Source organism: Falco naumanni, chromosome 1 (assembly GCF_017639655.2).
Source record: "Falco naumanni isolate bFalNau1 chromosome 1, bFalNau1.pat, whole genome shotgun sequence".
Taxonomy (NCBI): domain Eukaryota; kingdom Metazoa; phylum Chordata; class Aves; order Falconiformes; family Falconidae; genus Falco; species Falco naumanni.
In genome coordinates this window covers 126,266,512-126,279,213 of record NC_054054.1, presented here as the reverse complement: position 1 = coordinate 126,279,213, position 12,702 = coordinate 126,266,512, and the positions used below count along the sequence as shown (strand labels likewise).

Below are 12,702 nucleotides of genomic sequence, written 5' to 3'. Positions count from 1 at the left end.
TAAAGATACAAGCTCTCAGCTTAGCTGAGAGTCCCAAATTTCCTGCAGTAAGATGACGGACTGTCAATAAACGTCACTAATCTTCTCAGTGGTATGCAGCAAGATCAGGAAGCGGCTTGGATGCAATGCTTAGGAAGGGGAGATGAGCAAAATGTTTTATCTGGATCTGTGCAAAACAAGGTCATTTCATCATCTTTGAAGAAAACTAGGTGTTTGTAGGATTCCTCTGTTGTTTCCTTTGTGCCCTTTGTAAAAGTGTTCGGTCCGGTAAAAAGTACTTATGGCCCTTTGGTGACCAAGAGCATGTTGAGGTAGGCTTAAATTTCCTGCTGGGGCTAATTCCTAGCAGTAAATCGAGACAAAATCACATTTGTACCTTCTGGACAAGTGAGTCGTGGAGTGGTTAGTACAGGGATCCCACTGAAGACGGCTGCGAATGGCTCGGAGCAGCAGCCTGCAGCCCTGGTGCATTGCAGAGCGCTGCCCGGCTCTGGGTTCGTGTGTGACAAAAGGCTGCTCAGCACCACAGTGTTTGGCATGGATGAGGGGGCAAAGTGCTGCTCTGCAAGACAAGGATGCTGCTTCTGCCGAGGGGAGAGGCCTGCCCGAGGAGATGAAAACAAAGACAAAAAGCAGAGTTCTGGTCTGGTTCCCTCGTGCAGTGCTCCTGGGGGTTTTGTTTGTGTTGCAATGTACGAATGAGAGTCTCCAGGGAAAACCCATAGCTTTGGGGTTGGTCAGCCTCTGCTCTAAGCAAAGCGTTTCTGTACAGTGTAGGCGGCACACAGGTACAAAGAACTCCCTTCTAATTAAATGTACAAGAATTGTTCCTCAGAGATGTCCCCCGCCAAATCGGGGGTTTCATTACCAGCTATTTCCCAAGCCCCAGTCTCTGGTTTGTTCTGATGCTTGTGTGGCTCTGTGCTTAGGAGAGCTGGCTCACTCGATGGCTTTTGGACATTTAATTCCTCCAGCTGGGAAAGGAGGTGACATACATTTATTCTTCTCTGGAAATTGTCATACCAGCAAAGTTCATACAGCCCAGCAACCTGTCTGTAGGCAAGTGCACATGTCAGGCGTTTTGGGGATGGAAAATCCCTTGTAATGCTCTTACAGCATGGATGGGATGTTTTTCTAAGCTTCACCTAGCAATCAGTTTATGCCCCCAAAGATGAGGAGCAAAAGCTCTTGTAAACGTGTTTTAGCTAGTGTAATTGCAGAATGCTCCTCTCCTTATCTGTCTGTGTAGCAAATTGGTTTCTGTCCTACCAAGCTGTTTAATTCAGTGTCTTGCAGCAATGACTTCGCTATTCCTTGTTTAGAAGCATCTCCCCTCAGCCACCTATTCCCATTAGAATGAGGAGTCGCGGTAATCCAGAGGCTCACAGGTCTTGCTCTGTGTGTTGTCACCAGTTCAGTCTGCTTCCATCACCATTTTATCTGGTGTTCTCAAAGTGGTGGATAATTTATTAAGACCCCCCTTGGAAGTCCACAGCAGCTCAGCCGTCCAGGGATGCTGCCACATTCACCTGCCCGAGGGGCCAGCTGCGCCTCAGCTTTTCTAAGCCCTTAAGCTAAGCAAGGGGTCAAAGGTGTATTTTGGACTCAAATCCAGGCCCAGCTGATTTGATCCCGTTTGGAGGATGTATGGATGTGTGTGTCTGTAATTTTACATTTCCTTAATAATAACGGTTTGTGTCACATGAGGTCACAGAAGGTGGTGTGCTAATTAGCACAGCTCCACCTGCGCTGATGTGGAGAGTAATTTGCACACCCTGCTTGTGTTTTGTCTTAGGAGCAGGAATGGTGGTCGACTGGGAACAAGAAACCGGGCTCCTGATGACATCGGGAGATGTGAGGATAATCCGGATCTGGGACACGGATCGGGAAATGAAAGTGCAGGTAACAGCTGCGTGTTCGTCCCGCTCACTGTTCCCCTCCCGCAGCACATCCCGGGCAGCGGGTTACCCCACACATGGCCGGAGCACCGGGGACTCTGCTGTGAAGAGCTGCCAGGCTCTGGAGCTGCTGCTCCCCCCTCAGATACACAAAAACATGCACAGACTTGGTCTGTCAGGTCTTTCTTGGAAGCTGTGCAGCAGCATTTGGGAGAGGTGAGGCTGTGAAATCCAGAGGCAGGCACCAGGATGCAGATAGGATTTCCTAATTAGCACGTAATTGAAATAGAGTAAAAATTCTTGAGGAAATACAGCGGTGAGGTGGGTTGGCAGTGGAGCATTCGCACTCACCGCCACCACCCCTGCTCCCCTGGTGGGCAGCCAGAGCTAACTGCAGACCAGCGTTGCGCCCGTGGCTGCCAGCCGGAGAAGCTTTCGGGAAAGTTGCACCCGCGCGGGGAGGGGAGCACCCCCATAGCTGCCCCGTCCGCTCCCCATCGGCACCCGGGTGCTCGGCAGGACAGGGGCACAGGCACTGCCTGGCCGTGCCCTGGTGGCACGCAGCCCCGCGACTGCTGCTGGCCTGGGCCAGCCTGACTCGGGTCAGTTGGCCCCGCGTTGGCCCAGGTGACAAAGGATGGAGGTGCCGGTGACCTGCTGTGCCCCTGCGGCATCCCGGTGCCTCCCGGGGCGCTCGGGGTCCGCAGCTCCGCGCTGACAGCAGTCACGCCTGTGCACCGCTGCATGCTGCAGCAGCGAGGAGGAGCTGCAGGCGCGCCTGTCGGTCGTAATCAAGTGAAAGTTTCTCGCAAATTATAAGGAGAAGCAGCTAGTCTGTGAGAATGGAGTCACCATGCTGGAGAAAAAAGGAAATCTGGTTTTCAAAGCTTCTCGAAATTAATTACCCTTGGATGAACATTAATTATGACACTTCGACCCTGCAATGCAGAATAATTAAGCCTATGTTAATCTTAATTACTTTCTTTTTTTTTTCTTTGTAAATTAGGGAACAGCAAAATTAGGAGGCGAAAATCTTTTAAATTAGGATGATTAACGATTGCACTGAAAGTATCTGAAAACATGTTGTTTCTTTTTTAATTGCAAAGATTGGTTGTGTTGAAATTGTAGTGATTGGAACTTCCTGACTCAGGAACAGCGGAAAAGTGAAATTCAGCACAAAGAGCAGCAAAGCTATGTCATCCAAGCTCATAAAGGTGCCTTCCCACCCTTTGAACTACAGAAAGCGTACCTCTGGAAGCACTTGGGATGTAGCTGAAGAAACACGTGCTTCATTTTCACTTTGCTGGTTGCTCCTGCTTCACAGGCAGGACCTGGGTCGGGCAGCTGGAGCAGCCCAAGGCCGGTGCCTCCAGCCAGCAGCTCCGCGCGGCTGAGGCTGGGGAGGTGAACGGAACCAAAAATAGCGCTGACGTGTGACGTTAGCTAACGCAGCTCTGAAGTGTCTCCTGATTGTTATCCTACTTTTTCTGTGCTGCTTAGCTTTTTTACCTGTTGTGATTGAAAATGTTTTTCCTCATAACAGGCGGAGCTATTATTCCAAGCAATTCTTTTGCTAACAGCACGTAAAAAGGGGGAAAGCAGCAGCGTTAGAGTAAGGGGGCACCCTGTATTCCCAGCATAGCTGTCCTCGCAAGCTCCAGCCTCTGTTTTCTGTGTCACTTGTCTTACTACGCACAGTATCTGGTGTCCGATGGGGTAACCTGGATCTCCTCGTTACATGTCGTAGAGCAGACACTGGTAGGTGGCACGGCGCTGGCTCGCGTTATCTTGCGTAAGTGGCTCTCCAGCAGCGTAGTCAGCAGCTCACCGTGTTGTCAAAGGCTTGCGTGTCACACTGACGCTGCTGAAGAGCCCAGGGCTGTGTCACCGCCGCTTGCTGCCGCGGCTGCCTGGCGCGGGGGAAGGTCACGCCCCGGCTCTCCAGCCGCAGCCTGCTTCGCCTGGCCGGACTGCGACGGCCAGCAGCCACCGCACAAGTGCAGCCGCGATCCTGAGGACAAAAGGAGGAAGAGCGCCAAGTGTTTTAAAAAGAAAATAAAAAGAAACAGAAAGAAATGGACTTCATTAGTGATAACTGGAGCCATTCTGTGTAAAGGGAACTGCCTTCTGGCAAAATCATGTTATGGTTTCCAGGGGCTAGATATGTTTCTTTGTCTGGTACAGGCAGGAAAAAAAAAAAAAAAAAAAGCAAGCTTATTTTATGCAGGGCATTTAAGTAACTTCCTAGAACTCACTCGGGTGTTTATACGATGCATAAAAAGGGTTAATACCTTGCAGCTTTGTACCTAACACCCTGCTGCAGCTTTGTTGTGCCTCTTTCTTGCATGGGTGCTATTACCTATGGCATACTATATGTTTGGCTTTATATGTGGTGTTAGATATATGAGGTTTTGCTTTCTACAGGTATGTTTGTCTTATGTGACTCTTCTTCAAACAGATACTGTCCATCCTGCCATTCCTATGGCATTTACAACTTGTACACAACAGAGATCGTTTATGGAGAAATAACTCCTCTGGCCATTTATTTTAACTAGTTAGATATTCCTAGTAGAGAATAGTATTGATTCTTCCTTCCCAAAACAGACCTTGTCTTCATCTGGGCGTATAAAGCTGAATGATTTGCAAAAGCTGGTTTTGCTGGAAATTCCTCCTGGGGGCCTGGCTCTTTGGGTTGAACTGTGGGATGTGTGGCTCAGCACAGGGCAGCAGCAATGGCCATCGTCCCCAGAGTCACCACCCCCTTGTCCCTGGTGGCATCCGGAGAGCCCAAAGGAAAGTGTCACACCAATGTAGTGCCGTAGCGTTCTGAGTGACAGAACGGGGAAAGGAAGCGGGGGCGGACGTTGGGTCCTTCTGGTTTAGGACCTTGACTGTCATGACTTGAAGACTTGTCGTGGTCTCAGCTTGGCTTTTGTGTGCTTTCTCCTCAGGATATCCCCACTGGAGCTGACAGCTGTGTGACCAGCCTCTCGTGTGATTCTCATCGCTCGTTAATTGTGGCAGGGCTGGGTGACGGCTCCATCCGCGTGTTTGACAGGAGGATGGCTCTGAGCGAATGGTAACTGCCCGTCCTTCCCAGGCTCGGTGGGATCCTCGTGTTTCCTCCTCCTCCCCTTCAAAACATTTCTCTGCTTGCTCCTCAGCCGTGTCATGACCTACCGGGAGCACACAGCCTGGGTGGTGAAAGCGTACTTGCAGAAACATCCCGAAGGCAATATCATGAGCGTCAGGTAAGAGAGGTTTGAGCTGTTTTCCCTTCAACACACTTTATTTTTGTGTTTAAATTCTGCCTCTGTTTTTTCAAGAGCTAAGAGGGTAAAGCTCTTTAGTTTGACATTTGCTTTAGTAATTAACTCCTGCTCCAAACTTGATGGAGAGAAGGCAAAAAGAAATCTGAAGCTTTCCTTGGAAGCCTGTTAGCATGGTTTGAGAGTAAACAAGAAGGCATCTGCTGAAATCACTGTCACGAGGCATGTGAGGGAGGAATCGAGTGAACCAGAAACCTAAGCTAGATATAGTATATCTTATGGTTGTTGTTCGTTATTGCCAACATCTCCGTGGGGTCATTTGAGAGAGAACAAGAGAAGGAAGGTTGCTGTTGCATCTGTTGGGCATATTGCTGTGCAGGATTACTTTGCTGTCTAGCAATTTTCTACACATAAATCCATTTCTGCTGCCTGGTAAATACTGCAGAGAGAGCAGCATATACTTATTTGGCCATTAAAGAACAGCAGAATATAATTTATTGTCACAAAGCTACTGTTTGCACACAAAGAGGCTCTCTTTCTTGATTACAAAATGGAAACAAAACATAATTTTCTAGGATTCAGAACATTCCTGAGGTGGGAGATGGGCCAGCAAAAATGTATTAAGATTTTCAGAAAGGGGATTATGTGATGCAGCTACCAGATTTGTCGAGCTCACATATTAGAGTTTTTAATCTTCCTTTCTGTAATCTCCATCAGCAATCCCAGGGGTCAGGCCTGTCTGCTTGGCCAGCTGGGTCTGAGGGCTTGTTTTTCCCCTCTCCTTGGTGCCCTTCTCAGCATGTGGTGCTTTCTCTTGGGATTGAAGAGGTAGGAGAAAATGTGCTTCAAAAGACAGGTCTGGTCTCATCCCAGAGGAACTCGGTTTGTTGAGACAAGCCACCTGGCTTTTGATTTCTCCCACTTCACTCTCTTCAGTTGACAGCAAGATCCAAAGAAACCCAAATGTTAGGGCATAGCGGGGTCTCGGTGTAACTATTTCCTGAAAAACTCACAGGCACTGCACTGCTTGTGGAGCGGGTCGCTGAGCCTCGGCGGAGGCAGGAGTCTGTGGGACAGGGCTGGTGATGGAGCCAGCACCTGCCACTCCCCACTGCCCCGCGCTGGTTCCCCACGCCACTGTGCTCAGCCGCGGCGGTCTGCGTGCTGGTGCCGCCGCGGGGCTCCTCGTCAGCCAGCAGGTCTGACGGCGCCACTGGGAAAGGTCCTTGAACACCCTCTGAATGTTCTGGTTGAGCAGCTTCGCTGCTGTTGACTTGTTGCCTGCTGTTGCTCCGCTGGGATGTGTTTGCCCATGTAGTTACTCATCACAGAACTTCACTTGCTTTTTAAAGCTCTTGCGTGGTCTTCCAATACATTCAGAACCATTTTCAAGTCTTATAAAGCTTTAAATGAATTTACTGTATATTTGATCTTTCTCAAACAGTCTTTCTATCTAGTCTTTAGAATCTAAATCAACCTCAGGTTTAATTTGTCTTGAATTTAATTACGTGACATCTGGAGTTGGAGTTTCTTATAATGATATAAGTAATTCTGTATAACAGCCTTTTGATCGCTATCAGATATTCCAGAGGTAAAGAAACTGAAGGTAATATGCTTCTTAATGCTTTCGTTGTTCTTAACTCTGTAGGGCAATTCACAGTTTTATGGCCATCAGTGACTTGGAAAAAATAACTCTTTAAAAGTTGTGGTGCCAAAAGCCTTACTTCTGCTGCCCCCAGAATAAGATCAGATGAGTTGATTTTTAATTTCATTTCTGTAAGAGACTTTTCTGTTTGTCTGTCTCTACGCATCTAACAGATGTGATTCTACCGATGTATTTCAGGGACATCACATAACAGAAACAAATCGTTTCTGTTTGAAAAGTCCCAGTGTACTACTAAGCACAGTATTTTGCCACTGCCACTATTGCTTTTCTCATTCTCTCTTCCCTGATAAAGTCATTAATAGGATTGACACGTCACCGGAGCATTAGCAGGGTTTGTTACGCCTGGTCCACAGAGTACTTTGGACAGCGAGGACGTGTGCATCTGTGTCCAGACATTTGGTGTAATGGATGGAAATAGCAGATCCCATCTGGTTAGAGTTTTCTAATACAATATCCTACTGTGAAAAGGAGAAGAAATTTGGGTCTGACATGCAGCTTGGTGTATTGAGTATGACATAACAGTAAAGACACTTATACTCAGCAATGAGCTGTAAGCGATAAAAGTAATGATGGATCACTCCTGAGGGCAGGGGCAGAGCTTTTTGCACAGTACTTAATGCGTTGTGGGTGATACCAAATATAAGTGACATCAGTGAGGATTTAGCCGTGCATGTCTTCTCCATCCTAATTTTCTGATGGAGGTGGTAAGCTCACAGGCAGACATACGGCTTGATTTCCTGGGCTTTAGGATCGGGTTTGGGTACAGCCTGACGTTGTGAAACTCATGTTTTGGCAGTGTAAATGGAGACGTGCGGTTCTTTGACCCCCGGATGCCAGAGTCCATGAAGGTCCTTCAGATAGTCAAAGGGCTGACAGCCCTTGACATTCACCCACAAGCCAACCTCTTTGCATGGTAAGTTCTAGTTTCATCTCTTGCATCCCAGAATGGACAGAGAGGACAGTTTGTCTCTGCAAGCATCATTTGCGGAGTTGTGTTGGGTTTGTTGTTTGTTTGAACCTCACCACGAACAGTGCAGCTTCTTTCCCATGTCTGCAGCTCAGGAATTTTGTCCCTTGCACAGGCGTTAGTAAAAACTGCGCACTGGTGGCTTGGAGGGATGCTGTACAGTCTTACACTCCTGTGTCAGATCCCTGTTCAGAGTCAGCACATGTATCTGTGGGCTCTGAGTGGGGACCAGCCACTGCTCCACAGCCCCGTGTCCTGGAGGTTGTTGGTGGATCTACTTTCAGTCTGTGGGTGCATCAGCTTTTCAGGCTTTTATGTCTCAGCGTAACAGATCACTGTGGTTCCCACCTTTCTGTAAATCTCTCTGCACTGAGGTTGCCACAGTGCAGTTAAAGTCGGTCCCCCCACTTCCAAGAACTCATTGCCCACAGCTCACATCAGCACAGCTGGAAAGGGGGCTGCAGGCAGTGATGATGTTGGTACCACAGCGTTCTCGGTGACACTGCGTCCTCTTGATTCCCTTCCAGTGGCTCAATGAATCAGTTCACTGCAATCTACAATGGAAACGGGGAGCTGATCAACAATATTAAATACTACGATGGTTTTATGGGGCAAAGAGTTGGAGCCATCAGCTGCCTGGCTTTCCATCCTCACTGGGTCTGTATTCTCTCTTTTGGATGTTGGAATTTGCATTTTGTAGTTATGTCTGTGTTGGAAGAGAGGAAGGAGCAGACACCTCTAGCACAGCCTTAGGGGGTTGTGAGGATGCTTTGATCCTGACTCGTGGCCCGGGTCCTCAGTGCTTGTGGGTCACGGACAACCAAGCTGGCAATGCCACTGCTTTGTGCTGTGCACGTGAGGCTGGGGCAGGAATCCCAGTGGCTGAGCCCTTCTCACTTGCAGATCGACTCAATACGCTGTCCCCGTTTCTCCCCATCGCTTTGGGGCTGCAGCCTGGCTCAGCTCTGTAGTTCCTGCCACAGAAGTTGTCCAAGGTGAATTTGCCAGGAGCTGACTGGAAAGGTGCAGCCTCTCACTTCCAGCATGCAGAATTCTCTGTACTTATTTATTCCGTGCCGCTTCTCTTGCAGACGGTAGGCTCGCCCTCTGAGTCTCTGGGGCTGCTTTTCCACCGCCTTACGTAAGGGTTTGGGAAGACCTAACGCTGTGCAGTAGAAAAACTGCACATCAGAAAAATGAGAGAACTGCAAAAATTAAAGGCATAAGCTGCTAAAATCTAGAAAGAATCAGAGCAAAGAGGAGAATTCAGAATGTGTCACAGCTGAGGTGGCTCTGCAGTAGTTGTCAGAGAGAGAATCTGGTTGCTACTTAATTAGGAGGCAGGTGCCCATCTGCATTAGGGACCGTGGCTCACCCAGAGGCAAGAATAAATGAAGGAGACCGAAAGCCTAAGAAAACAAAGTGCATAGATAGGAAAAACAGCAGAAGGTTAAAGGTGGCATTTAGACGGAGAGTTATTTTAGAAATCTGCGAATCAGAGCACAAATATTTGACATGTAATGGGAAAGAGCAGTGGGAACGGTAAAGGGCCTAGAGGAGAGGAGGGAAGAGCTGTGCTGCCCTGTGATGATTTGTTTTATTAGCAAGGGGGGTGGGGGGGTGGGGAATGCCGTTCTCCCGCCTGGGTTATGTGCATTTTGCATCCTGGAGATGGCCAGGTTAAAGGCAGGCTCATCTCCTCGGCTGTGAAAAGCCACTTTGCAAAAAGCTAAAGAGCGGTTTTGCTGTCCTACAGTTTGGGGGATGGAGAAGGAAGTGGCCAATTATTTGAAACATTCTGCTCTTTAAATAAGCCAAGAAATGGAGCTCTGTCCAGCCCAGGTCTTCACGGCTGGGGTTGTTCCGGGCCTCACATGCTAATTTTCAGTCCAGGCAACTGTTCCTAACTAGCAGTTTTGCAGTCATTTAGAAAAATTATGTTAGCAGTTGGCAACTAATAGTTGCCATAATTTTTCCCTCTGGCTGAAATGGGCATATAACTCGCTGGGATGATGTAGGTGCTGGCAGAAATGTCGTCAGAGCTGCATTGGCAGATGCACTTAAGAGCCTTCGAGCATCTGGGCGTTCCTGCTGGAAATGTCGACCGTTACCCTTTTGCCTGTGGTGTGCCTCTCTTTACCGCATGACACCTGTACGTTTATCCCCGATCTGCTCTTCCCGCAGCCTCATCTGGCAGTCGGAAGCAATGACTACTACATCTCGGTGTACTCAGTGGAGAAGCGGATCAGATAACGGCTCGTGGCAGCGGCACCGAGAAGGGAGTCCCAGCGGGCAGGGCCGTGTCTCACCCATAATGTACATAGTGAAATTATCGACTTGAATGTTTAGTGTTGGCTGCTGCTGCAACCCATAACTTGAACATTTTTTTTCTGACTTAGCTACTGATGATTTTGACAAGGGGAAGAGAGACAATCTCCTTTGTTTGGTTGGGGGTGTTTGTTTGTTTGTTTGTTTTCCAGCTATATCCTCTAAAAGCTACAGAAAAGGAACATTTTATTTTTATTTCCAGTGGTTGGCTTCTCTGTTAGAAACACGGCTCCTGAGCTTGGAAAGACCGGAGGAGGCAATACCCTTGAAAAAAGGGCTTTCTGTTTTAGTCTTTGTTTCTTTGTTTTGCTGGAGCGTAGGTTGCTTTAAGGACTGAAGTCAGGACTCACCTACAGCTCTTTGCATTTGACCGGACCACGGGACCCCTCCAGCTGCTGCCTACCCCGTGCCAAACAGTAATTCCTCTGACAGGGCAGCGAGACCTGAGCTGTCCTTCTGCAGAACAACGTATGTGCTCCTGCGCTGCCTGAGCATGGGCAAGGGAGGCAGGGAAGTGTCTCCTCTGCATGAACCTGGTCCTCTCTGCAGCATCCTCTCCAGCGGAAGCAAAGAGAGAAGGTGACTTGGTGGCAAGGGGAGGCAGGGATCCTGAGGAAAGGGGCTTGAGGACATGACAAGAGCAGGGCAGGATGCCACCGTACCATAAGGCTGCACATACAGGAAGAAGAGGGAAGAAAGAGAACAAATGTCTCTTAATATCCCAGCAAGCCCGGAGCAAGTCACTCACGTAACCACTTTCCACGCAAGCACACAGCGCTCACGGGTGGGAAGGTCTGGGGTGTCTCGGTCACTGTTACTTCTGCAGCCACTGCCCTTCTGCCCACAGTGAACTCCACAAACACGTTTGGTAGCCCGGGAGTTCTGCCCAGCCAGTGCGGGAGGCTCCAGGGTCAAGCCACAGGCTTTCTTTGCTCCAATCACTTGCAGCAAAGTGATGGTTAGGAGAATTTGCACACTTGCTGCTGTGTGTACACAGCTGCACAGGTTGTGTGGACGTGGCTGCGGCTTGTCTGTCCCTGCGGAACTGGGCACGTAACCACACATGGTCTGAGCACAAAAGAGAATCGCTAAAGAGGAGGAAGACGGCAGGTCGTCCTGCTTCAAGCAAAACAGCTTTGTCCCAGCTATCTAGGGGAAAGCCTGCTCCATCTTCCACACCTTCCATGTCCGAGTAATGAATGTTTCTGTCCCTTGAAATCTGTGATGGGTCTGGAGATGGGTGTGGGAACTGGGTAGGCAAAGCCAAAGGACAAGTTTCTTTCAAGTGCTGCTGAGGTGCAATTTAGCCGGCAAAGAACAGAACTTGCGCTGTGCAAAAATCACTGCGGCAACAAAGGCTGGCCTGCTAAGTCCAGAAGTTCCCGGTTTTTCTTCCAGCCGCTATCACAGGGTCTGCAGGCTCCCAGCAAACTCTGCCAGCGATGGGGCTGACAGCGAAGGAAACACTAAGGAGGGAAGGGGTGAGAAACATTCTCTCCCTGCACAGGTGGAGGCTTCACCTCTGCCATGGCACCTGCGGAGTGTGTCTGACCTGTCACTGCTCCTTATACACCAGATAATCTTGTTCCCTGTACCTGTGGAGGAAGCAGGACCACGTGGGGGTCGCGGAGGTGGCCGGGTGCCATCCCGGGCTCGCTGCGGGGAGGCCGAATGCAAAGTGCTGTACTCGTGTCTGGGTGCCGGCTTCGGCCAGGGCGCTTGGACCGTGGAGGTGGAGCAGATGCCCAAGGCTGGGCGCTGCATCCTTACCCACAGCGCTTCTGCTGCCTCCCCTGTAGCAGCGAGGTCGAGGGCCACTTCACAGGATGATGAATCAAAGGCTTTAAACTTCAGAAAAACTACCTGTAAGTCCCACTTTTAAGTTACCAAAAGTTAATTATGGTCTAACAGAGAGCTGTGCCTCTTCCCGCTGTGCTCCCATGCTGTTCCAGCAACACGCATCTCCTGCACCCTGCCTGTGCTGGGGGCCGGCGAGCATGGGGCCAGAGTTTGGGATCTACATGTAACCAATTAACATACACAGCTTTAAAAAAAAAAAAAAAAAAAAAAAAAAAAGATTTTTAACTTAATATCAGTCTATACATTAAATGAACAAGAAACACCTGGCAAAGTGCGAAGGTGCATGGTGGGCAGCTGGCCCCTGCGTGGGGGGTGGGTTTGTCACTAAGGGCCGGTTTGCATGCGTGGGCCGTTTGCACAGGTCCGATGCAGAGATTCAATCATGAAGTTTAACCAAGGATCCAGAGCGTCCTACCTAAAAGTTCACTTATCTCTATTTATTTTACAAAAATAAATAAAAAAATATTAAAAAAAACCACACGATTGTAATGTGAGAGTAAAACAATTACAGACAAATAAATGGTTAATAAAAAATAAATGCAGAAACACTTCTGGGTCTGAGGATGGTTTCCTGGGGCAGGAGGGACGGGGCAGGAGCCGGGTTCAGTCCCGGGGGCTGCCTGCGTGGGGGGGCCGGGCCCGGCTCGCTGCTGCTGAGCGCGGCGGCGTTCCCGGTGCCGCCGCCCGGTGCCACCGGCGGGAGCGCTGGGGTCC

At 49.3% G+C, this 12,702-nt stretch overlaps 1 protein-coding gene across 4 annotated transcripts in view; it reads left to right on the top strand.

Moving 5' to 3' along the window:
- The window catches only part of RPTOR (regulatory associated protein of MTOR complex 1), a 156,790-nt gene extending 144,328 nt beyond the window's left edge, over positions 1-12,462 (top strand). For all 4 annotated transcript variants that reach the window (XM_040582170.1, XM_040582169.1, XM_040582168.1 and 1 more), the window contains 6 exons: positions 1,796-1,902; positions 4,850-4,977; positions 5,063-5,149; positions 7,630-7,746; positions 8,328-8,457; positions 9,985-12,462. In XM_040582170.1, coding sequence (XP_040438104.1) covers positions 1,796-1,902; positions 4,850-4,977; positions 5,063-5,149; positions 7,630-7,746; positions 8,328-8,457; positions 9,985-10,053 — 638 coding nt within the window. In that variant the 3' untranslated portion in view covers positions 10,054-12,462. The remainder of the gene's footprint in view (positions 1-1,795; positions 1,903-4,849; positions 4,978-5,062; positions 5,150-7,629; positions 7,747-8,327; positions 8,458-9,984) is intronic.
- Positions 12,463-12,702: the final 240 nt, after the last annotated feature.